Source organism: Anser brachyrhynchus, assembly GCF_964034855.1.
Source record: "Anser brachyrhynchus genome assembly, chromosome: 1".
In the NCBI taxonomy this organism is placed as follows: Eukaryota; Metazoa; Chordata; class Aves; order Anseriformes; family Anatidae; genus Anser; species Anser brachyrhynchus.
In genome coordinates, this window is record NC_137694.1 from 77,253,990 (window position 1) to 77,279,783 (window position 25,794).

The window sequence follows — 25,794 nt, forward strand, 5'->3', positions numbered from 1 at the left end:
TTGTGTGGGTTTTTTTGTGTGTATTTTTGTTTTGTTTTGCTTTATAATTCACTTCCTGTCCTAAAAAATTAGGTTTAATGCTTACTCTTTTCTTGACCTGACTATTGCTCAACCAATCTACTGTCAGAATACAAATCTAGCTACTTCCCCCAGAGCTTAGTCTGGAATAAACACAGTGGAAGGTAGGATATAAATTGTACAGAAATATCTGAAAAGCAACCCTTCAGCATATCAACAGCAAGCCAAATATCCACATGATGACCAAAGTTTAGTTTAATGAATCTAAGAAACACTCCCTTTTACCTTCTACAAAGCAGATCTTCCAGTACCTGAACTGACCTTTGTAAAAATAATAATAAATAAATTACAAAAAAACAAGCTACATTCTGCCCTTTTATTCTGCTTGTTAAATTTTGTCTTTCACTCATTTTGGCAGTTACTCTTTCTAGTCGGTTTCGATTTACCTCCAGTCAGGATACACCAGAGCAGTGCCACTCAGCTCGCTGCTCCACAGGTCAGCTTCCTCAGCTCTGTCTTTAATATCATCATTGGGAGTGAGTGGAAGAAGCACTGTGGGTATTTCTACATGCATTAGACTAGATTTCAATTTATTTATTTTTTACATCTCTGAAAGAGTACATGACCTAAATTATCAGTGACAAGGAGAATGCCACCTTGATATATGTTGGAATACAAAATGGAAGAGCAAGTACAAAGAAAGAACTAGAGACAGGAGTCGGCAGAGGGGAGAGAGGGAAGGAGAATACTAAAATCTCTACACAGAAGGCATGGTTATATCATGGAGCTTCTGTTCAGGTTCTAGCAGATACTGTTAGTATTCTCAGCTATGCACATCTAAGCAGACCTATCAAATGAAACACCTCAAAGGATACAGACACCTGATGTCTGAAACCAAAATATTCTATTTAAACATAGGAAAGAGTTTGTTTTTTTTTTGTGTGTGTGTTTTTTTCTCCTGTAAAGGTGGTCAGACACTGGAATATGTGGCCCAAGGAGTTTGTGCATTCTCCATTCTTGGTGATACTCAAAAGCCAACTGAGCATTGTCTTGGCAACTGGCTCCAGGTGGCCCCACTTGAGCAGGGGATAGGACAAGATGACCTCCAAGGGTCTACTCCAACCTCTATCATTCTGTGTTGCTGTGAAACTTAATCAGGCTTAGCTGTTAAAAAAAGATTTCAACTCAATCCTGCTAAGATGGTGGCTGTTTTGATTGCATATTTGCAGTATTTCACTTAATAATACTTGGGCAAGTAAATTTAGCTATGAAAATCTGCATCCATTCAGGCTCTCCAGAGAGCAAGCAGAATTTTATGAACTACATGCTTAGACTTGGGTATGTAAAATCTACCTACAGGTTTTAGACAAGTCTTTGTCTGGCAAAGTAATATTTCATTAGCAACTCTCTTGGGTAGTATATACAACCATGGGGTGTAAGTCTACATTACTCTATTACACACTACAGTACTTTATTAGTCCTGCAAGCTGATGGTAATCAGGGGAAGTCTTCACTGTTTAGTTCAAGTACATGGCTACATTGCCCAGCTGAGCTCATCACTGCACAAGAAAAGGAAAGAAGGGAGATGGAGCACACAAGGGGAATCCTTGCCTAGTCAGGTGGCTGATGTCACATATTCTGAGCATTTTCCAACTTACACTGCAGCCTTTGGTCTTAATCACCTTCCTACTCTACTTCATCCCTATCTTTCCTACTAGTCCAAAATTAATACAACTCCTCAGTCATGGGACTAAAAAGTAAAAGAATTTTGGATTGCATAAGAGGGAAGAAATGAGGCAAAACCAATGAAAGATTTCCTCAGGGCCTCTCACATTCTCTCCACGTACATTGCATACCCTCCCTAACCTCTTTTCAGTGAGGGTTATTGCTAGCCTGTAAGACCATCTCACAAGAAAGGGGCCTAAAAATTCATGATAGAAGAAGCATAAAAATTAAAGCACAACATATGGCCCATGAGCTGTTAAACTCATTTCCATTTCATTTCACTCAGAAATTAAGGAAGAGGGAAGAAATGTTCTTTCAACAGACCCTCACACCCTTTGGTACTATAAACCAGTATATAAACCTGCTTTAAGCCCAAGCATAGGAGCAATAGATGTGTTCTTATAAGGTATTTCTAGCTAAGTCAGAAAATGAAACCATAGGTTGATAAAACAGTCCTACATGTTTACAAATAAGCATGACAGCCTCTCCTGTCTTTCCTATCACTCCCCAAAAGGTAGACATCTCTGCTATTTTCTCTATTTGGACAATCAAAACGAAACCAGGAGCTCCACTGAGACTAAAACTTGTTTCATCACTAGACTGTCTCTCCTGTCACTAGCAACCACAGTTTAATATCCTCTTACAATATTGCAGGGGACTTGTTGCTGCTAAACTCTTTGGTGGATGAGGCAGATGAACGGATGCCACTGTACCACACACATTACACTTTGAGTTCCTCTGCACCATCCCAACAGACCAGGGAAACCCTTAAATAAACACTCTACAACCATGATTCACTGTTTCTTCCTGGTTACTCCAGAGACACCATGAAAAACAGAACTGTGTTTTCTCCCATGGCATGAATCCATTAAGTCCAACTTCAGGTGTAGCTGAAGCATGTCCTCTAAACCAAATCAGGTTTGCACTACCAAAACACTCATGAAGACAAGACACAGACTGCCGGGGCAGATGCCTTACATTTGGCTTCTGTCTGGTTTGGAAGCAACCCCATCACTGCAATGCAGTCATGACTCCATTGCCTTCTGTAGGTCTGAGGTCAACTCCTGAGAGGATTACTATTGCTACACTTCCAGGGTATGGATGGAGCATAAGAGAATGAAAATAAAACCTCTGACTTTACCTCTCCAGCAAATAAACAAGGCGAGATCTGCAGGGAGAGGTAGTATCTTAGATCAGGTGATTCATCTTGAAAAATAGAAATAGTTCTCAGAACTGATGGTTGTTCATTTGGCATTTTTTCTTGTTTATGTTCTGTGGAAGAGCTTCTGTATGATTAAATGTTTGTCTATATTTTCACTTAATGTTCTCTCTCCCTACAGACCTTACCTTTTATGTCCCTAAACTACAACAGCTACAAAACTATTACAATTGCTTTTTAGAAGAAAGTGTACATGCTCCTAGAAGGAAGCAAAAAAGGAAGTCAAAAGAAGCAAAGCTTTTTCTGGACATGATGAATAAAGAGCAAACTACCTCTTGTACCCCCTTTGTTGAGAGAATGTTGTCCATATTGCTCCTTCTGGAAGGTCTCCAAAGAGTTTTCCATGAATAAGCCATGACTTGGTCATATGCTACCAAATCCTTCAGTTCTGAGTTTATGTTTCTTCACAAATACAATTTACTCATTAAAAAAAAAAAAAAAAAAAAAAGACTTTGTTCTGGTAACAAAGTCATCTGTCTTTTTATCTGTGCCATCTTATTTTGAAATGCTGGCTTCCACAAATACTCTACCAATTTCACATATACACGTACACTTAATTGTTCACCCTGTCAGCCTGCGTACAAATTGAGGTGGTTTTACTCGGGTGGGTGGCCAAGCTCCACCACAACCGCTTTCTCACTCCCCCTCCTCAAAGAGGAACAGGGAGAAAATACGATGAAAAGGGCTCAAGGGTTGAGATAAGGATGAGGAGATCACGCAGTAATTATTGTGACGGGCAAAACAGACTCAGCATAGGGAGACAGTAAGATTTATTACCTATTACTAACAAGCTAGAGAAGTGAGAAACAAATGAAAGAAACCAAAAGCACCTTCCCCCCCATCCACCCTCTTCCACCTCCTTCCCCAAGCGGCGCGGGGGAATGGGGGTTATGGTCAGTCTATAGCGCTTCTCTGCTGCTCCTTCTCAGTCACTCTCGTCCCCTGTGCTGTGGGGTCCCTCCCACGGGATTCCGTCCTTGCTGAACTGATCCTGTGTGGGCTTCCCACAGACAGCAGATGTTCAAGAACTGCTCCAGATATGGGTCCATACCATGGGGTCCATCCCTCAGGAGCGAACTGCTCCAACCTGGGTCCCCCACGGGCAGCAGCTCCTGCCAGGTCACCTGCTCCTGCGTGGTCTCCTCTCCACGGGCTGCAGCTCCATCCCGGAATCTGCTCCGGCAGGGGTCTTCCACAGGCCGCAGCCTCCATCAGTGCAGGTCCGCCTGCTCTACCGTGGTACTCCATGGGCTGCAGGGGGACAGCCTGCTTCACCATGGTCCTCACCACAGGCCGCAGGGGACTTCTGCTCCGGCGCCTGGAGCACCTCTCCCCCTCCTTCTTCATTGACCTTGGCGCCTGCAAGGCTGTTCCTCACTCCTCTCACTCTCCCAGCTGTTGTGTGGCGCAGTGTTTTTTTCCCTGTCTTAAATTTGCTCTCACAGAGGCGCAAACAACATCGCTTATTGGCTTAGCTCTGGTCAGCAATGGGGCCCTTACCTAACATGGGGCAGCTTCTAGATCCTTCTCACAGAAGCCACCCCTATGGCCCCCTGCTACCAAAACCTTGCCACGTAAACCCACTACATCTCTACAATAAAGTCACAACGTTTCTTCTGATGACCTTTTAATGAACAGTAATGAGTCTCAGAGAGCTGTTTGATGCTTTTTCCCCACCAGAGTTTAAATTTGCTTTTTGGAATTCTCAGCATTAAGCTATTTACAGTTTTAAAGACTTCTTCTCATGAAACATAAATTAATGACATCAACTGGAAAAATTGACTTTCATACCTTACACACCATGGCTTTGGAAACAAGTTTTAATCCCTCATTATACTTTTTTCTCAGTTTTGATGTCATTTAACTTTTTCTTGCCTTCTGTGGAAGGCTTTCTGAACATCTAGATACTTCCTTCGATGTTTAATCACTTCCACTCTTTTTCCATGTACTACACTAACCAACTAAGTCAGAGTAACTAATTCCTTCTGACCTTCATTTTTCCTCGCTCTCTTAATACAGGTACTATTTATTCTTTTTTTTTTTTCCCTATTTTCTGAGGACACGTGGAAAAAACAGTCCCAAAGATCTTTCCTTAATGGTTCTGATAATGCTCTGGCTACTTAAAAACTCCAGAAAAAAAATCTCACAATCCCTTTAATTTCTGATTTACCTAGGGATCCCTTAACCTTTTGTTCTCCATTCTCACTTCCGTTCTAAACCCTCTGTTAGGACTAAACGTTCATCTTTTCTGCATTAACTCCTTCACTATTGGGCACTAGACCTGCTGTAGCTTACCTCTTCCTCATTCTTTCAGTGTATTTACAGTCAAATTCTGGTTTCCTCAATAATGTCACAGTATTGTCTTACAGGTATTGCATTACTCCACTTTTAATAGATTTCTACCAAATTCTCAGAATTCTACTGCAAAATTTTCATTTAGAATTTTATAAATCACATTTTGAACCTTTTCATGCAATTGCTAGATTCGGTGCCCTTCAGTCCTTACACAGAGAAACTGATGGAAACAGAAAACTATAAAAGATAAAATATTCAATGTAGCATGTAAGTGTTTTTAGAAGATTGCTTCTTTCCCTCTGCTGTTTCCCCTGCTCTATTTCCCCTACCTCTCGAAGTCATTTTTTTAACATTTCAAGTACATTTCCTCTAAAACAGTTTGCTTCTTGTACTTAGAGTAGCAAATCCAAGGAACAGAAATGGTAAACAATAAGCAAATAAAATATAGTTGGTCAACATCCAGCTTTTAATATGGAGCATTAAGAAAGGGGATGAGGCTGTTTTAAGTAGCATCAACCTTCCAGGGAAAAAAAAAAAAAAATCTAACAGCTGTAACTCACAGGAAACTACAGAGATAAGACAAGTGTCCAAGTCAGTAAGATAAAGTGTACAGCTTTTTACTACTACATTACATGGAAGAAAGGGAAGTAACTCCCTCTTCCTTTGTCCCTTAGAACCCATAATAAATTTCATGATTTTAGAGATAGGGTAGAAGTGCTCAGCCTCCTTTTTCTAATCCTCTCTTCATCCCTTTAGATTCAACTTCTTACAGCAGTTCCTCTTCAAAGGACTGTTTGTTTGTTTTTCAGGAAAGTTTTCTGATTACACTTTCCTTTCCCTTAAAACCAATAATGAATTCCTTCATGATTTGAGAGAGAGGGTAGAAGTGTTCAGCATCAGATCTTCATAAAATCTCAGAGATGGGGCCAGCTGTAAGTATTCACCTGACCCAAAATGACAACAAAAATGTGTCATGCAGAGAGCAACAGGCATCCTGTTACAATTGACTTCAATTTTCTGACAACGGACCTTTCTCTGATGAGAAACCATGAAATAACTATTCAGAGCCAGCACCAGGAAGAGGCCCTGAAGGCCAAACAGACTGAGACCCCCATGTCTGCCCATCTAACCAGAGCAGCTGACTCTCACTGAAAGCCCTATGCCATATTAACCAACCTTCCTGTGCACAAAGTGATCCGCTATTCAGTCACATCTGAAGAAAGTGTATCACTTACCTTTCAAGGATCTTTACAGCTAAACATTTATCTAAACAAATAAAAGGAAAACACTAATTTGACAGCTGTCAACTTCCCAAAATTTCTACAGAAGTAAACTAAAAGCAATAAAATGCAAATGCCAATTTTTACAACTGTTCTGTTCAGAAAACTAGCAGTTTCACTATAAAATAAAATAAACCCAACTCTACTTGGAGGCGTATTTTCACTAAAAATTATTCTGTTTCTAGATCATACATAAAAGACTGCTGATGAAAAATGTTCTCTGATGCTTACAACGACTCATTTCTAGCAATTTAACAACATCTTCTTGTAAGAAATATAGAGAAGTTTTTTAACATTCTGACTCAAGTGAATTGTCCTTTTAATCAGCTCAATTTTTGCTTATAAAAACTATTTCATGAGTCACAACCTCACACTCCTAGATTTTTTAACTGCACATTCATCATAGGGCAAGCATAATAGTATAAAAAACAACAAATGTATTGATGTTTTCCAATAAATCAACTTGCTTACATTTCTTCCTCAAAGGACAGGCTATACTTCCAGGACTAAGGGGCTACGGGTGGGCAGGAAAGGCTACCTAGACGCCAGAGCAGACAGGGAAGAAGAGAGTGCCTCATCCACACCCCCTGCGATTTTTCACCTTGGAAGGCAAGTCCAGCCAACGGATCCATGAACAAAATAACAAACCTTCCCTGACAAGAAAAAAAAAAAAAACTGTGTCAAGTTTTTGGTTGGTGTAAAGCACTGCAGTGGGAGCTACAATCATTTATACCCCTAAAAGACTCCATATTGGATTTTCTCTCTCCATTCACCCTTTCCTGTAGCATTTATTCTAAGTTTTACTGATTTAGGTTTTTCACTGAAATTCATGTTGAAATAATGTCCTAAAATGTTTATTGAGCAGAAAAATGATCTTGGTAATAGAAAATTAAATCTTTCCAGAGTTTACGGGAAGGAAAATATTGACTATGAAAACAACACCAAAATGTCAGGAAAAAAAAAATCAAATACTTTCATATTCATTATAATAAATTCTGTCTGAAAATGATTGGTTGGATCTTGTCCTCCCCAGCTGAGAGTGCCAAAATAAAATCTAGGAGGAGGCTTCTATGGTACAAGCTCTTGTTGACCAACCTAGCAACTGGTTTCCCTACTGACTTTGCCGCCCAAGACTCAAGAGTGATGAATAACGACCTACACAGCCCATCAGCCTCTGCTGGAGGCCAGCAGTGCTGGAATCTCACAAATCAGCAGAGATTAACATGAGTAAAACCCACCAGCCTTATCAGTTAGATTATCTCATTTCCAGCAATCCCCTGACTGTTTAATGAGAGAATAGATATTAATTAACCTCTCTCTGCCTCTTTGATGCCTATACATAATCTAAAGCTTTTGGCCTGTGGCTCAGCCCATTAGGATAATTCTTGCACTCCTGTGACAGTCTCCTGAATTTGAAGTCTTTCTTTGAAGTTTATGGTATCACACAGCAGCAGATACTATTAAAAGTGGAAGTTATTCTTTTTTTTTTCTTTTTTCTTTTTTGGGGGGGGGGAGTGAGGAGGAGAGGATGTCACAATCTGACAGACCACAGAAAAGTAGTTTTCTGTGTTCTCATTATCTTTACTCTTCTAGATTGCAGGAAGTCATGTATCTTCACTTTAAAAAGATACACTTGCTTCTTTTTTTTTTTTTTCCCAATCAATATCTGAAAAAATCCAAGAGCTGGGATAGCAGTAGAAAAATCTGGGTTAAAACCATAGACTGCAAAGAAAGATTAGTTACTTAAACAGTTTCTTAAAAAACTTTTGAGATGTGACCTTGAACAAACTTGGGTTGCTCATACATGACATTAAATTGCTTGATACAGAAAAACATTACAAATACAAGTTATTTCACTGATTTTGAAATATTACTTGCACACTTAAATATGAAAACAGTACTTGGGTACACTATTCCACATACAGGCGATAGGTTTAGCAGCTCTCATATCAAGTTCTTCCACAGGAGTATAAGGATGAAGAAAATCACCCTAATTAAAAGCATTACTTGCTCAAGGACATATATAGCTCTCGCATTTCACAAACCTAATAATGGAAAATCAGACAGCTGGTTGTCTTTCTGTTCGGTACTGCTGGTAGACTTTTCAATACAGTCATCTTAAGACAGCAGGAGGTAGGGAAAAAGAAAAAGCAAGTTCTCCTGCAATGGCTTGCCAAGAAAATGAAAATGTGTGAGACAATGTGTTAATGAATATCAGCACATACTGGCAAGCACTGGTGATTTTGGTAAGACAAAGATTTGCAATTAAAATGCCATTTGCAATACTGATAACTATAATTATCACCAAAATCCCAGTTTAAACTAGGAGATGTACAAACACATATGTAAGATAGTGCTTCTCTACTTCTACAATAAATATGCATTAGCAATGAAATTTGAGGACTTTCCTATCAGAAATCCAAATGGATTATTTTAAACCTGATGTCTTCTACTTTTGCTATATGATAATCATTAATAAAACATTGAATTTTTTTTAAGAGAGAGCATTGAACTACGATTTCATGACATTTCACTTACAATTTCTCATTTCACCCCATTATCAATTAGTCCTTTCAATTATTTTAGCATGGAAACTTTTGAAGAGTAACTGAATGGAGGGTCCCCCAAAATATCATCTTGCCTTGTCTCAGGGGAAATTCTACTTGATCAGCCAAACTTATCAGACCTGTATTTAAACACAAGCTAGAAGGATTTCACAGCACTCTCTGGGATGTTCTTTCTAATATCTAGTAATCACTTCACCTGATGAAGTATTGCCTCACCTCCAGTCACCTTAGCTAGCAGCACCCCAGGAAACTGTTATAGCTCTCCTCAGTCTTTCCTATTTCCCCCTTCTCCACAACCAGATTGTTGGTTAACTTTTCCTCTCATTTCTCATTTTCCTCAAAATTTCATCCCATTGTTTCTCATCTCATCACTAGCAATTGAAATTTTTCTTTGAAGCCACTGATGTATTTTGAGATACCTCTAGATGTAGTAATCCTTTCCTTGGGGCTCAGGTTTCAGAGATCTTCTTGTTTCTGCTCTTCACTTCTCTCTACAGTTGGCACTTAGTATTCGGGGTTTTACCAAACACACAGTGCCAAATCTGAGCACAGTACCCTAGCCAAGGCATGGCTGGGCTTAAATGTATCTCTTCATGTATTATATTTTTTTAGATAACCCAACATAGCATTTGCTATCATCTAAATAGTAGGATATTGCTTATTCATGCTCAGGCACTGGATCAAACACAACATGTTTCTTTTCTGCAGAAATGCCACCTAGCCAATAACTCACACATTTTTTTGCATTTTCCTTACTGAGTGGAGGCCTCTGCATTTGCTTCTTCTGGATAGCATTCTGTTTAGTTCAGAATGCTTCTCTAATTTTTCATCATAGCTTTGAATTTAAATTGCAATGCCAATTTACATGGTATGGCTGCATATTTGTATTGAGAAAATAGATGCCTTTCAGTGTGACTAATCTACTGCTATGATTTCAAAAGCTGACTTTAAAATTGTAACTGTACATATGGGGCTTAATTCAAATTAACCAGATTATTTAGGAATGTTTGATTACACTGTAAAAGACTGTTCCATCTATGTCTTCCTCCATGGGTTAGGATTTGGTGATACCTAAAAAGTATAACTTTGCAGTCAGTCTCTGCAGCTTTTCAGAGGAAAAATAATCTAAAACTCATCTGCGAGAAGCAAAAGAAAATACACAATAAATTTTTTTTTAAAGTGTTTTTTATCTCTTTCTTACTTTAAAATAGATTATAATCCTGTCCACACTGGCAATCAAGGAGAGAGGGGGCAGAAAATAGAGTAAAAGCCATTGATTTACATGGTGCGTCTCAGAAAGTGAAAACAAACTGAGTTCTGCTCAAGGCATGGCTATAATAACATGAAAACATCACAGCATGGATTGTTGTTACAAGTCCACATTTTTCTATGCACCAGCTAATAATCAACAAAAGCCAATCAGAAATTCTGGATTTTTTTCCTGGTTCTGCCTTTGGCCTGATGGCAACATTGGCAAGTCCTTTTCATCACCTCACTTAGGCTTCCTTTTCTGTTCAACTGAGGACAAAAATAGGTGTTCCTCACAGACAGAAACTACGGCTTCAGTTGCTAACAAATTTGAAGCTTTCAAATGAATTTCATATTATAGAAAAGACTGATTAAAAGCCAATGAGGCTCCAAGCACCCGCTATATACAGAAAGGTTTGTTGTACTTTGTAGCTTGCCCATAAGAACTGTTTCCCAGAAATATTATCCCCTTGTTTTTGGCAAAGACATTCTCAGACTCTTGTAGAACATAAAAGGGCAGTTTTGTGATGTGAATGAAAACAATGATTATTAATACTTTGGAGTGCTTCTCAGTGGAATAACCTGAGCTATACTCAACAGTGGGTACCAGGAATGAAGGAAGAACCACTATGTGAATTATTTAAAATCCAGTGGTTAAATGAGTTCACATGGAAAGATCCTCTCATCCCCTTGATAGCTGAAGAAAGAACAAGAGATGAGCAAGATGGATATCCCTTCAATAACATATTTTTCTTTCTTTCTTTTTTTTACTTTCTTTCTCTTTCTTTTCTTTTCTTCTTTCTTTCTTCCTTTCTTTCTTTTTCTTATTTTTTCCTGCTCTTTTTCAATTACCACCTTAAAATGTAACTACCTAGGAACAGAATATATTGCTTTTACGTGGAGACATAGTCAAGAGGAATTCTGATGCATCATTTTTATGAATGTGAGCAACAGGACCATGAACAACAGGGCTTAATACTGTACATCTGTTTAATCAAAGATGAAGGAAGCTTTTATCAAATTAAACAATTGTCTCAGTTCAGTCTTTCTATTCCTAATGGCTTAAGTCAGTTGGACTCAAAGCTGTCTCCAGGACTGAATCCAGGAAAGATTATTAGCTGGCTCTTAGATGCAGGGAGAACTGGAAAGCAATTTAATCCCACTCAAATTTTGTGGGAACCTAATAAACAACTGCGATATTTAACTGACATTTCAAAGCTTCAAGGCAGAATCATTGCATTTGTTAGCCTTTAGTCTCATTCCTTCATCTTGCTTCAGTGCAGGAAATGGAGGCAGAAAAAAATTGTCAAATATCAGAGATCAAAAAAGTGAATTAATTTACTGAAAAAAAAAGTATTCACACCCAGTGAATAGAAGTTCATACCAAGCTGCCAAGAGTGATGGGTGACCCTAAAGCTAGTTCTTCAAGTTTCAGTCAGACTATTTCCATTAGCAATGTTATACAACTATTGAGAGACTCCACTATAAAGACTTAAATAAAAACATCCACATTTCAAACAGTGAAGGTCAATATCACCTCAGCTAACCCTTCAGTGTGTTCTGTATTCAAAGCAACAAGACGCTGCAGTAGCAGACACATGGATCGCCTACACCCCCTCTCTGACAGCAGACAGTGCAGGTATTTCACAGAATTTTTCATAACAAATCTAATTATGGTGACTCCAAAGCCCTGAACACATACAGAAATTACCCAGTCCTCATCCAAGTGAATATTCTCAATGAAGTGAGAGGTTATCAAACGGGGACTGCACAGTGCTGCCTCAGAGCCCAGCCCTGCAGCCTCTGCACACACCAAGCTCCCACACCTGGGACCACAGCACCAAGCCAGCCACAGAGGAGCTGGAGGTACGGAAGGGCACCTTGTCTCTTCCTTTCAACAGAAGGGCTGTCTTCTCTTACTAGACCAGCAGCATTAATCCCCACTATTCTCCTACCACATACCACTATCCATCATGGAGGGCTGAGGCCAGTAGGAGGTAGGGAGGGACTTCTCCAGGAAAAGGAGCAGATCTAATCACTCATCATGCAGAGGGGGTTGCGAGGGCAATGACTCCAAGTCCCCTTTCACAATCTGCTGCTCAAGCTGACAACAGCAGCAGCCCACAGAGCAGCTGCACGGCTGTCTGTGCTCTCACGAGTGCAAAGTGTGCTCCTTCAAGCATCGTCGATGCTTATAAAACAGAAAACCTTGAAAGGACAAGGGAGAAAAGCCTCACACAATCCAACTGGTTTTTGTATTATGTCCCAAAGACAGTGTCAGTGTGTTACATACCTCAGGGACTTCTGTTAGTTATAACAATTCTGAATTATCGTAAATAAAGAATGTTACTGTGTTCATTGTGCCATTTGCTAATGAGATTATTTCTACACAGGTCAGAAACGCACACAGATTGTGGATAAAATACTCACCAACAGACATCAGTAGATCTGAAACTCAGTGAATGCTGGGAAAACATCTATTTAGACAGCTATATCCACATTAATGATGATATATGTCTGCATAGGTTAGACAGAGTAGGAACGCATGGCAACTAGAAACTAGAAAGACTGCTGCAAACAGCATTTGTTTGCAGATTTAATTGAAACGTTAGACAAAATGTAAGGGTATTATTACAGGACATTTGCCACAGATGTTGCATATGGTAAGAAAGCTAGAATTTGCTTCTCTTAAATAGCCCAGAAACAGTGACTTCAGAAACATGTAATATCTACATCCTAAACAGTAACCCTTTGTATCACTTAGTCAAAATCTTCTACCATTGATCAAAAATCATCACCGTCTACATAAGCATTTTTACGTTCACACGTGATCCTCTAACTAGTCCCACTCCACAGTTGTAGGCAAGTGTTCAGAATACATAAAACCATCACTGTAAATAATGTTACCTTGTTCACCACATGCACATCACAGGTCTCACTACTGCACTGCCTTCTTCCTAGCAGTGATATACAGCTGCTACTCATAGCTGACTAGGAAGGTAGGGGAATGAACTGGAAACATCAAGGGAAACTGGAAACATCAACCCATTTACAGTCCTCTATTCGATTAAGGTATGGGGGGGGTGGGGGGCAGGAAGGGGAGGTAGAGCGGGGAAGACTGTGGTGGTCCCAGGAGTAGCTTTACACAACATTTCAGTCCCAATTACAACCTCAATCCAGGCTTTGACAGGAAAGTAAATTTTGACTGTAAAGTGGAAAAGGAAGCTTTACACAAGCTCAAAGCACTAACTGAAGGGAAATGCCTGTGACACATTTTAGATAAAAAAAGAAATTAGGGCAGTCATCATGAGTCGTCTAGTCAGCTAAGGAAATTTCTATGATAATTCTATTGTCAGTGCTCATGTATAATATGAAGCAAAGTTAGGGTAGGAAATTCCTCAGAGTTTTTAAAATCCAAGTGAGAACTGAGCACCATATTTTACACATAAAACTGTACTACTTGCACAGTTATATTTCCTGCTTAAAACCAAGTAGGAACTTGATCTCTAAGTCTGTTATTATTATTTGCCAACTTCGAGTTTTGCAAAAGGCAGCATTTAGAAGGTATCACTAAAGTCGATGTACTCCCAGACTAAAGTTTTTACTGTCCCATCCCATGGCTCTAAAGCTAGAGAGAAAGAGTGGTAGCTCAGATATCACTGAGCAATAATTACTGGCAACAATTTAGTTTCCTATAGGCAATCCTTCTGATTTTATAACAGAGAAAACTGCCTCCACAACCTTGGTATGAAAACTTTGCCCTATCCAACATGCCTAATCATAAATTATCTAGCAATGATAAATCTTTTAGAAGCAATGAATGGGATTGCAGGGCCAATTCACTAAATCTGCCATAACACACTTGAGAGATAATTGAGATGTCAAGCCTCATCAGTATCAACCTACTCAAAGTAAGGACAAGAGGACAGTGGAAGAATGATAATGAATAATACCATTATGTGAAGCTAGTTAACTTACAGCTTAGAAACAGATACATACCAGTCACCAGTCTGAAAGTCCTTGAATATCATGAAAGTCTGGACTTACAAGCAGTCTTAGTTCCTTAAAAAGCTTGTTTCCATAGAAATGGATTCTTTTTTGAGAGTAGTAGTCATTTTTGCATTTTAACTTCCAAGCTTGCACCTTTTATCAAATTCTAACTTAACATGCAGAAGGCAAAATAATAAGTTTACAAGAAAGATTAGTAAAATATAATTAAAAAAGAAAAAAAAAAGAAACTCTTTCTGAACAGGCAGAGGAAGTGTCAGATCTCTCAAGATCTTCAAGCCTGAGGAGGTTTCTGCCAATTTTCAGCACTATGGGTTTGTTCTTTGTCTCATTCTCAATAATTGTCTATACATCTCCTTATCTAATCAATACACACACATATACATCCCACATTACTTTCTTATCAAAGGTCTTGCATCACTGTTATCCATTTTGAAAACTGACATTGAAAACAATCCCATTTTCTGATCTCTTGTTCTTTCCTCACTTTCACTTTCTCCATTTTCCTTCCCCATCCACTCCCCCTGTTGATATCCTTCTCTCACAGGGTATCATTTCACGTCTGCTCATTCCTTCCTTTCCTCCTTGCTGGTTAACTCCACAGTCTCTCTAGTGTAGTTCCATAGTCTTCCTGTAACATCACTAAAACTCTTTTTCCTTTTTACTTTCTGTTCAAAAATATTAAGTACAGCATGCTTTCCACTGTAAGCCTTGGTGAGGTGTGTGAGGGACAGAAAATGTCCATGAGTTTAATAATCCTCTGCACTGGCAACTGTAAAATCCTTTGCAAACTTTGTACTTCCCACTGCTCTTCTTCATTTTACCCACAATGCTATGCAAAGATAATCTTCTTTCCTCCATTTGATGCTCTGTCCGTTTCATCCCATTTTTTAAATCAACATCATTAGCTGTGTACCTTCCATAGGATTTTCAGATCCCCCCACCCTCAGGGCCCACTGCCCTGAGCAGCTCCCTCTTCCTGCCTGGCACCTGGTGCCATTCTCTGCCAATTCTGCTTGTTTTGCTTTCTTTTTATCCCAACAGCCTTCCTGTTTCTTCCCCTGTTCAGACACTCTCTGCTTGGAATCAGCTCTTGAAGTTGATGACTTCTCCATTTCCCTCTTGCTGACCCTGCCTTTTCCACTCTGTCCAAGACTGGCATACAACCCATCTTTTCCACACACAAAAGCAGACAACCCTTCAGTTCCTGACAGAGGAAAAATACTACATTTAGATAACAACAAACATCAAATTCCAGGTCTGTTCTGTGCCTTTCTTTCTCAAACACCTGGCTTTCTAGTATTTATTTTATTCCACTACTTTGTTTCCTTTCACAATCCCTCACCTCCCAGTACCTACATTATACATTTCTCTTATGCCTAATCATTTCCTGCTCACTCTCTTGGTTTATGCTTTTTCTCTATGTTTTTCAGTGAGCATGGCAGGTTACTACCAGATCTCATTCTGCCTGAGAAAAGCCTACCTCATTCCGGGTGATAAACAAATAACATGGCAATTAAAATTCAGCAAGGCAAAATCAGAGAGATGGCACCGACTTTTTTTTCCTTGTCTCTTCCCCTCTCTCATCAACTATTGACATTTGGAAAATTTCAACCAACTCAAATAGTCAACAAAATTTTATCCCAGTCTCCTAAGAAGCACAGCTTGTATGATCACAACCTGCTGATTGGTTCTATTCTAATCTTTTTTGTACCCGTAAGTCAACATCAAATAACAGAAAGAGAGTAAGGATGCAGAAATAATCTGTGGCTCCTTCATTAGCCTCTTCATTAACCATGGAATGCAGCAGCCAGCTGGCCCCACCAGCGTACTAGTTTGGACCACCCATTGGTATGTGCCTGGCCTACGAGTAGCCAAAGCACCTCTGGCATGTACCCAGCCATCCAGTTAAAAGTAGGGAGCTGCAAGCACTGAGGGGAGTGAGGTAGGAGAAATAACTCTGCAGGAAGCCATTCTCCCTTAGTTTCCATGCTTACAGTGAAAAGATCTTGGTTTATTTCACCTAACAACAACCCAATGTGCATTTCATCTTTTCCAGAACCTTTTCCAGGACAAGAACATAACTCTGGCACACTAATATCTATAACACAGATGAAGCATTTTTTGTTTTGATTTCTCCAGTCCAGAGAAAGAATAATATGCTCCCTACCTTTTCTGAATTATACTGGGATTTGCAGTCACCAGCTGGGTTTTTGTTCCAACATCCTTGCTGTATTCGCTTGATAGTGGAGGAAGGTTGCACCTGTGCACAGAAAAACATTCAAAATTTTAACTGACATTCAGGATTGACAGGCTTCCACCTCAGTCTTTTTAAGTCTGCAAATTTGCAGTATTCAAAAACAAAAACTGCAAGCTGACAGAAAACGTAGAAGTGCTGTACAGATATTAGACCAAGCTACCAATGTTCCCTACTATACCACATCTATAAGCACAATAGGACATTTTTGTACCAGATTGCAGGGAAATGTAGAAATAAAATCTTTTGCAGAAATGATCCCATCCTATGTAACTATTAATCAAAAACATAGACAGTGACTTGGCATTTCTGACAGGTTGAAAGGTGATGGAAGAAGCTGTTATTATCTATAGCAAAAACATTTTTCAACCTCTTCTCAAGTTCTGAAAAGTTTTTACTCATTTTGTTTTGTTTTCCAGTATCACACTCCTGACTGTTATCACTCTGTAGCAGTACAAGCATTACATATGTCTTACAAGCATTACATATGTCTTGCAAGCAATGGGCAACTGGAATTTTTTAACATTACTTTGTGGTGTAGTCTTCAGCATACCAGAATTTACAAAGAAAACAGAAAAAATGTAAGTGCTTATTTAATATGTGCATAACAGTCCTCTCACAGCCTTGTTCTGGTGGGAAGGGTGATAACGTAAAACAATGAAGTGACTAAGCAGATCTACTATGGCAAGCAGAAAGACAAGGCTCCGAAAAACAGAAGTAGAGAGAAACTTCCAAACAATACACAGTCCTAAATGTTTCTGAGTAAAGACCTCGGAGAAGAAGGAAGGAGTGGTAGATAAAGGTGAAAATACATGCAAGCAGTATCCAAGCCTGTGCACTGCTGTAGAAATAACAGTTAGGAGAAACATACTCAACACATTGCAACTAAAATGGTCACTAAATTGACACCAAAAATGGACGTCAAAACAGTTTTTTCCATTTCAAAGTTGTCTAGCTTTTTAAAATCAAAGATACAGATAATATTTTTAATGCAAAAAGGGCAAAAAGGAAACAAAGATTCTCAGAGAAAAGTAGGATTTGGATTTTTTCTGTAACAAGTCTTTTGTGTTTTAGTGCTGCTGGGTTGTTTTTGAGGTGTTTCCTCCCTCCCCCCCAAAAAATATTGTTTTGGCCTGTATTATAACCAAATTTGCCCTCGATTTTTTAAACTCAGCCACGGAATCAAGAGATCGCCATGGGCTTGTGCTGGTTTCCCTGCCTTGCCACAGCACAGCCCAGAGGAGCAGAGCTCAAGGCAAGGAAGGAAGCCAGCACCTGGCTGCTGCTGTGCTGGGCAGGAGCTGCCCTAGGCCCAGGGTCAGGTGGCCCAGGACTCAGTTGGGCCCGCGGCCTTGCAGGGAGTCCTTATTTCAAATTCGCCATGTCTCTTCCCATTGCCACAGATATGTGGGTTTCTTTGCTGCAGGTCATACTCCTGTGAAAGTCAACCTCATTTCTCACCATGTTCTCCATTAAACTTTCTCTGGCACTCCTCTTCTCCAGCAATATCTCTGTGTTCATCTTCCAGGCAGACCGGTTTGGTCACCCTCAAGTCCAGCAACAACCAGTTGCTTATTCCATTTAGTTTTTAATCTTACTAAATCAAAGGCCCGTTTCCTAAGCTAGTGAGAAGCAGGACCTATGGAGCCATGGTTCAGTTTTTAGGGCTGTTTCTGGGTGCTACTCCAGAAACTCTGGGACAACATGTTTTATGACAAGGAAAGCCCTTGCTCCCATAGCGGTTGCTGCCCTGCAAATATTTTCACTGGCCTCCACAGCAGTGGCAGGATGGTTCCACACAAGTGTCGTGGCTGGGAGCAGCAAAGGAGCTACTCAGGCTGGAGGCTGCACCTCCACATGCTGTTGTTCGTGTGGTACTGGTGCCCAGCAAGGGTGCTAGTGTGTGTGCACACAGTATGCTTCATACAGTTTTCTTAATGCCAAACATCCCACATTCCTTAAAAACACCAGAATAGTGCATTGCATGTGTTAGAATACAGTCAAATACCAGCCATCAGAACCATATTCTTAAATTCACATTATGAGAAAATGCCATGAAGGACAGCAAAGTCATATGTATGTCCTCTTGCACCTGGGCCAGAGCAATCCTAAGCACAAATACAGGCTGGGAAAAGAATGGATTGAGATCAGCCCTGAGGAGAAGGACCTGGGGGTGCTGGTTGACGAGAAGCTCTACATGATCCATCAATGTGCGCTTGCAGCTCAGAAAGCCAGACGTGTCCTAGACTGCATCAAAGGCAACATGGCCAGCAGGGCGAGGGAGGTGATTCTCCCCCTCTGCTCTGCTCTTGTGAGACCCTACTGGGAGCACTGAGTTCAGCTCTGGGGCTCTCTATATAAAAAGATACAGACCTGTTGGAGTGAGTCCAGACGAGGGCCACAAAGTTGATCAAGGGGCTGGAGCACCCCTCTTCTGAGGACAGGCTGAGGGAGTTGGGGTTGTTCAGCCTGGAGAAGAGAACGCTCCGGGGAGACTTTATGGAAGCCTTCCAGTACCTAAAGGGGGCCTACAGGAAAGTTGGGGAGGGACTTTTTACAAGCGAGTATAGGACAAGAAGTAATGGCTTCAAACTAAATGACAGGAGGTTTAGATTAGATATAACGTAGAAGTTCTTTACTCAGAGAGTGATGAGGCACTGGAACGGGTTGCCCAGAGAAGCTGTGGATGCCCCATCCCTGGAGGTGGCCAGGCTGGACGGGGCTTTGAGTAACCTGGTCTAGTGGGAGATGTCCCTGCCCATGGCAGGGGGTTGGAACCAGGTGGTCTTTAAGGTCCCTTCCAACCCGAACCATTCTACGATTCTACGTATACGTAACAGACTAATTCAACCATGTTCATCATGAAAAATAAAATTTTCAGGAAAGCTTTGCTCCTTTTCTTGACCATATTTGTTAAGATGTGCATGAGGAATCACAATCTCATTTGGGGAACAGCTTCTCATTTGATCTACCACAATTTAAGAGAAGCTAGAAAACTTAAAATGAAGCCAGAAAAGACAGATCAAAAATAAGAGAGAACGGGGGGGGGGGGGGGGGGGGAATAAACGAGCATAGGGAAAGATTAATTCCCAAAGAGTGATAAAACTTTAGAAATTGAGAAAGGTTTACATTTTGAAAAAAAAAACAAAAAAAAAGAAAAAGATAGTAATTTGTTGTTTTCTATACCTGCACTGAGTAGGATACAAATTAATCAGCATAATACTATCTGCAGAGGTTGTGTGTAGGAACCCTCCCAGTAGCAGTTTTCAATGGCATGTCAAACAAACATTCGTGAAGCAAGATCTTGCCTCAGAGCAAAGAGATGGAATAAATGACCTCTGTCAGGCTACAATTTAATGGTCTCTGATTCGAATAAACACAAACTTTTAGGGCAAGCTTTAAAGAAGCCATTTTTGATTGAAGTTTATTTAAAAGCACTGTAAAGGACTTTTTTCTTCTGTCTCTAGTTTTATCATCTTAACATATGAATAATGAAATTTATTTCACAACCAGTTCCAGATGCATTATTTAAACACATCTAATTCCTTTTAGCAGTAAATCTCATTCCCAGCTTATTCTGCATGAAATACTAAGTAGCCCAAGTATCTAGCAGGAAACTCATCACAAATTCACTTGATCAACAGAAACTTCTTGGCCTTTTCTTTAACAAGTCAGCAGCGTTTTGAGCTCTGCGCAATTGAGGAATGCATCAAGAAGTAAAAGATTCATCCTAAGAAACACACCTTTTTAATTATCTTACTCTTGCTCCTGGTACTAAGGAGTAAGAACATGAGTGTGCATGTACATGAAAGAAGGAAGTACCAGGACAGTGTCTGAGGCCAGCATTTTTGACATGAGCATAAATGAAAGAGGAGAACATACTGGTCTTTAGTTTCTCCTTGCTTAGACACAGATTTTTTTGGGGAAAAATATATCAACAAGCACAGCTGTCCATGTGTGCCTTTTTGACATCTGAGAACTTCCAACTCACTAGGTAGCAACACCTTCAAGAGTGAAATGAGAGGGATCCTTCAACCTTCACAGGGCAGAAATGCCTCTTCTGGGTTTGGCCCAGAGAAAAGTCCATCTCCTGCAGGTGCAGAGAATCCAGGCAGCCTGGCCAGGCAATGTCATGTGCATTTGGTAGATGTTAAATGATTATCTAGCTCTTTATATATTGTATATTCGCATATTACTAAACACTAGGGACTAATATGAATTTAATACATGATTTCAAATATTCATTTTTATTCTTTTGTGGCACCTTGGCCATTATCAAGACAATAATTACATAGGGGAACTGAACACAATGTTTCTCTGGACTTGTCTACAAACCCCAAAAGTAGTACCATATTTAATATCCCCAGCTCCACCAGGGCTGGTATGGCTAGATGGCATGTCACGTTGTAATGGAAAGATAACAGCTTGGCTTCCCCAAACCATGACAGCCACTAGTCAGTGGCTTCCAGTTTTGGAACAAATTCACCAACAATAGCTTGGAGAACTCCCCCCAAGTTCCCTGGGTAGAAACCCTCTCCGTGGCAGATGTACAAACCACAGCAGAGACAAAAGACAGCTGAGGGACAGGAAGAATCATTAGACACAGAAATATTTCTTCACGATCTAATGCCAAGAAAACATGTCTCTTCTGTCAGAATAGAGACAAAAACATTGCTTATAGTTCAGTACCCAACACGTCTCTTAAAATACATGCTTGCATGAAGAGAGAGGGCAAATCAAAAAAACCTTCCTGAAAATAAGGACTACAAACTTGAAAAACAGCCAGGTATCTCAAGAAAAGCCTATGATAACCACACTAACTAAACATGTAGACCATATGCCATGTACCTTTTTTATTGCAGATGCAGTGTGCTGTATTTTCAGCCTTAGGGGCTGAAAACTCCTGCTTTTTTAATCTCTATGTCGGCACAACTGTGCTTGTAGAAGATGCTCAGCAACAAGATGCAGTTTAAACTCATTAATTAACCCCAGTGATTACAATTTATCAAAGATGGCTGCAATTGTATTTCCATAAGCTCTGTCATAAGTGAAATCAAAAACAATATGAATAGAAGAAAAGAACAATGGCAAAACCTAGCATAATTATTTCACACTGCAGAAATACTTAAAAGACATCACAAATTTCTTATGAAAAAATGTAAAATATTACACAAGTCATCGTGTTCTTTCCCTCTCAGCTCTCAGATTATAGAAATCAGATTTAGAAAAGATCTGCTAAATCCTATCCTATGCTACAAAAATACTTTCTCCCAGTGGTATATTAGCTTCTACCCTAAAGAACCGAAACATCTTCCATAAACATGATTGCATATCACTAATACAAAACAGCTTGCCAGCAGTTACTGGGATTTTTGCAGGATTTTCCCTACCACTTCTTTACAATTCAAAATAAGTTTAGTACAGATAATGGCTAGTTTACCCTCCCTGGAGAGAAAAAAAAACATTTTTCTGATCAAGTGATAAGAGCTGTTTAAAAAAAAAAAAAGTTTCTATTGTCTTTGTAACTGATTGCTCCTATGGTATTTCAACTTCCCATTGCATCTACATATTACCATGGCATACCCAGCAGTTTCTTGTATTTAGTCTCTGGAACACCCAAGGTGTTTTGCAGTAACAGCAATCAGTACACTGAGTCTCTCCCTCTGTGCCTTACATATTCTCCTCTGTGAAGGTTCTAAATATACATTTCCTTTGTCTTTAGTTTGTTGTATTTCTTCGTTTAACATTGAAAGCATTTTTGTTCCTTGAGATCCAAACCAGAAATTATAGTAGTATTGTTTGGTTTACAGCAAATTTGTATGAGTTTATAGTAAGCTATCAGGATTTAATAAGGAGACTTGCTAAAGTGGGAGATCATTATGTATCTACCTCAAAACCCAAAGAAATTCCATCTCTCATCTCTTTGGAAGCAGTCCTCCAGTTTCTCCCTCACAATATTTTTCTTGTTCATGTTTAACAGAGAGAAGCTAATTTGTGTCTTTCTTCCTTAGAGAATGCAGATCTAGAAAGTGCCAAGTTCAGTCAAGAAAGTGGTAGCTGATTCAGCATCCCTCCTGACAGATTCTGATAACTTCACAAAGGCCAGAGTGAAAGGGTATGTGGAGAACTTAAAAACAAAATGGCATCAAGGAAAGAGGTTTGGCCTTTTGTCAGCCAGTCAGCCAGAAATTAATCTGGAGGGAGGAAAAACATGGAAACATTTTAGCTTGTTCTATCTTCTTCCTTAAGCCTTGCCCTATGAGTCAGTATCTACTCATCATTAATTCAATGGGTTTCATATGATGGCATTTACAGTTGTGGAGGATGAAGCACAGTACGGGATGAGACCCTGTCTAATATAGCATAATTAAAAAGAAAAGCAGCTGTTAAGTCCCTGTCTATGACATTGTACAGGCCGTCACAACCTCAATGCATCCATCTGCACGCTACCCCCGCAGTACACATGTATCTGCAGAAGCCAGCCAAAACTGTTGCCTCTCCTCACTCTTCTGCCCAAATCACTTGTGTAAAGCATCCTGCAAAGGGAAGAAAGAAAGTACCCAAGGCAAATTATAACAGATTAATCACAACTGAATAGCTTTGAAAAGTCAGAGATTGAGCGGGGGGAAGGGGAGACAATTTGTCATTGAGGTTTCTGTCTTACCGCATGACAAAATCTGCTTGATCTATTTGTTTGCCGCAGCCGCTCTTTTTGAGAATCCCACCGTTTCCCACCACAGAGCATTTCTTCAGTGGCAGCTGGAAGGGTGTAGCCTAGCAACACAAAACAAGGACCAGTTTTACTGAGGAGAACACATACATCTTTGTAGCAGCTGTTCCTGGAAAACCCAGGGAGCTGGCAGGGCTCAAAATGAAGAAAGAAAAGGCAGAATTAGGAGCTAGGAAAAAAGTCCTGAAATTAGCTGGTAAATAGACACAGGACAGTTCTTATCCCCACTCCCCAAACCAGAATGCAACAAACATATGACACAAAGGACTGTAACATTTCTGCATAAGCAAAACTGCATAGTTATAAAGTCATGATGCACATAATGACAAAGACGGCAGTCCAAATGCGTCTTCTAGCCAAGCTGCAAAGACACAGGGGGAAAAAAATTACCAGGAAAAAAAACCATGAAAGTGACATTCCGGAGCTCATACACAAAAGACAGCTCTGGAGAATAAAGGAAGGAAGGAAGGAGGAACAACATGATTACAGGAGGGCACTGGGCCTCAGGAGTCGCCTGGTATCCCTCCATCATTCTATCACTGGGACTGGTCGCACTGAAGCCTTAAGCAAAGATATTTAGAGCCTTGACAGCAGATTCTTAAACACAGTATAAATTAAAATTAGAAAGGAATCATTTTAACTAAGGAGCTCTTGTAGCAGCTTAGATGGGCATTAAATTGCAAGGTCAAGTTGTTGTGCTATCTTATGCATCAGTGATAAATGAGATTTGTATATCCTTCATTTCAGAGGATCTCAACTACATGTGGAACATCTTCCTGTCAGCTTCAAGTCATTCACCTTTAGTGGGGCTGGGACAGCCATTTAAACAGCTCACAGTACATCAGTGCAGCCCAGCAAATACTTTTTTTTTTTTTTTGGGGGGGGGGAACAGTGTGGGAATTTAAAGTAGCATGTTATAGTTATAAGAATGGGATTTGTCTACAATACAAGAGTTAATACTCTCCTTGTGCCAAATATTGTGCAGGGATTTTTTATTTATCAAACCTGTCAAAACCTGACTTTGCAGCACAGACAGAAGTTACTGCCTGGGTCTCTGAGAATGCAAATGCCACAGTGAGAGGATGCAGCACGGCAAAACAATTATTCCGTCCTGGAGGACAAGCTGGAATGGTAGCAGTACTTATTGTCACTTAAATGTACAGAGCAACATCTAACACTGCATAATGTATTTACCAGGCATTATAACAGTGCACATGGTCTAGAAAACAGACCCAGTATAATAGCACAAACTGTATTTGTTAGGACTTATTTCTACTGTCATTTATTTTCTTTCTTAGATGTATTTGCTTCATCATCTTTTCTCAGCAAATTAGATTCCATTCAGCTAGTATGAAGCTACAACCTGCTTTCTAACAAAATAAATCTAAGCATTCTGCATATCCTAATTCTGGTTTAACATATGCTACAACAGAAAAATCAATTGTAGTTTACTGAGGCCCAGCCACTGTTGAGAACGAAGGGATAGCACAGCAGAGGAATACTCATATGCAGCTGCATTCTGATCCCACATCTGTCTTACCAAGAACATTTCTGAATTTACCCAGTAAGCGAACAAGGAGCGTATGTTGAAATTCAAAGGACTTCTCATTGCTGAGGTGACCCTGACCGAATGAGAGCTCATATGTTTAGCAAAGGGTGGGGGTGAAGTAGGATAGATGAAAATTTAGAAGCGTTACGTTTTTATACATAACAGTACCTTTCTTATTCAAGGTATGTCAGAGCTCTTTTCAAGACAGCTAACTGTGCAAAGGCAAGGCTGTGACAAATCACAGACAAAGGCAGAAGCCATTAACTTAAGAGCTGTGAACACTCTTGTCACATAACTTCTGTGGCTTCAGTAAATGTTAAATGTCTTTATATACCCAAAATAAACATTTAGGAATTACTAAATGCTTCAAAATCCTGAGTTGCAAACAGCCTTTGATATTGCTTGAGATGAATTGCTGTCCTTCAAGGGATGCTTATATCCTTTTATGCTTAGAGATGATAATACTAGCTGTCATTTGCATATATATTTTCATTTTCATATATACTTTCATTTCCAAAAGCACATGAAGCTTTGAAACTCTTGCCCTTAGGAGAGCCCAACAGACAGAAGAGCAAGATCAGGCATGCCAGGATGACTTGAGGAAGCTAAAGGAAGGCAGAAGGGGCAGAAAAACACACAAACAAAAATCACCTGTGGCCTAACCTGGCATAAATATTAAGTGTCCCTGCTGCTTGGAGGCATTTCAACTGCTTTTACCATAATGAAGAACAATTACTTAGCATGCTCCGGAAGAAACTTGTATTTTTTTATTTTGCACACTGAATGTTCTTCAGACATTCAAGTTACAAACTGTATTATTGCTCAGACTGCAGACTCAGGAACTCTGTTCTGAGCCCATTTATACAACAAACTGTCCGGTCATACACAAATCATACAA

The 25,794-nt window shown here is 39.8% G+C and overlaps 1 protein-coding gene across 2 annotated transcripts in view; it reads right to left on the reverse strand.

Moving 5' to 3' along the window:
- The window catches only part of ST8SIA1 (ST8 alpha-N-acetyl-neuraminide alpha-2,8-sialyltransferase 1), a 149,269-nt gene that overhangs the window by 48,237 nt on the left and 75,238 nt on the right, over positions 1-25,794 (reverse strand). The window contains exons 3-5 of one of the 2 annotated variants that reach the window (XM_080597123.1): positions 23,282-23,391; positions 23,043-23,153; positions 16,531-16,623 (exon numbers count right to left, since the gene is read on the reverse strand). In XM_080597123.1, coding sequence (XP_080453249.1) covers positions 16,531-16,623; positions 23,043-23,153; positions 23,282-23,391 — 314 coding nt within the window. The remainder of the gene's footprint in view (positions 1-16,530; positions 16,624-23,042; positions 23,154-23,281; positions 23,392-25,794) is intronic. The other variant, XM_080597124.1, reaches the window with a different exon arrangement.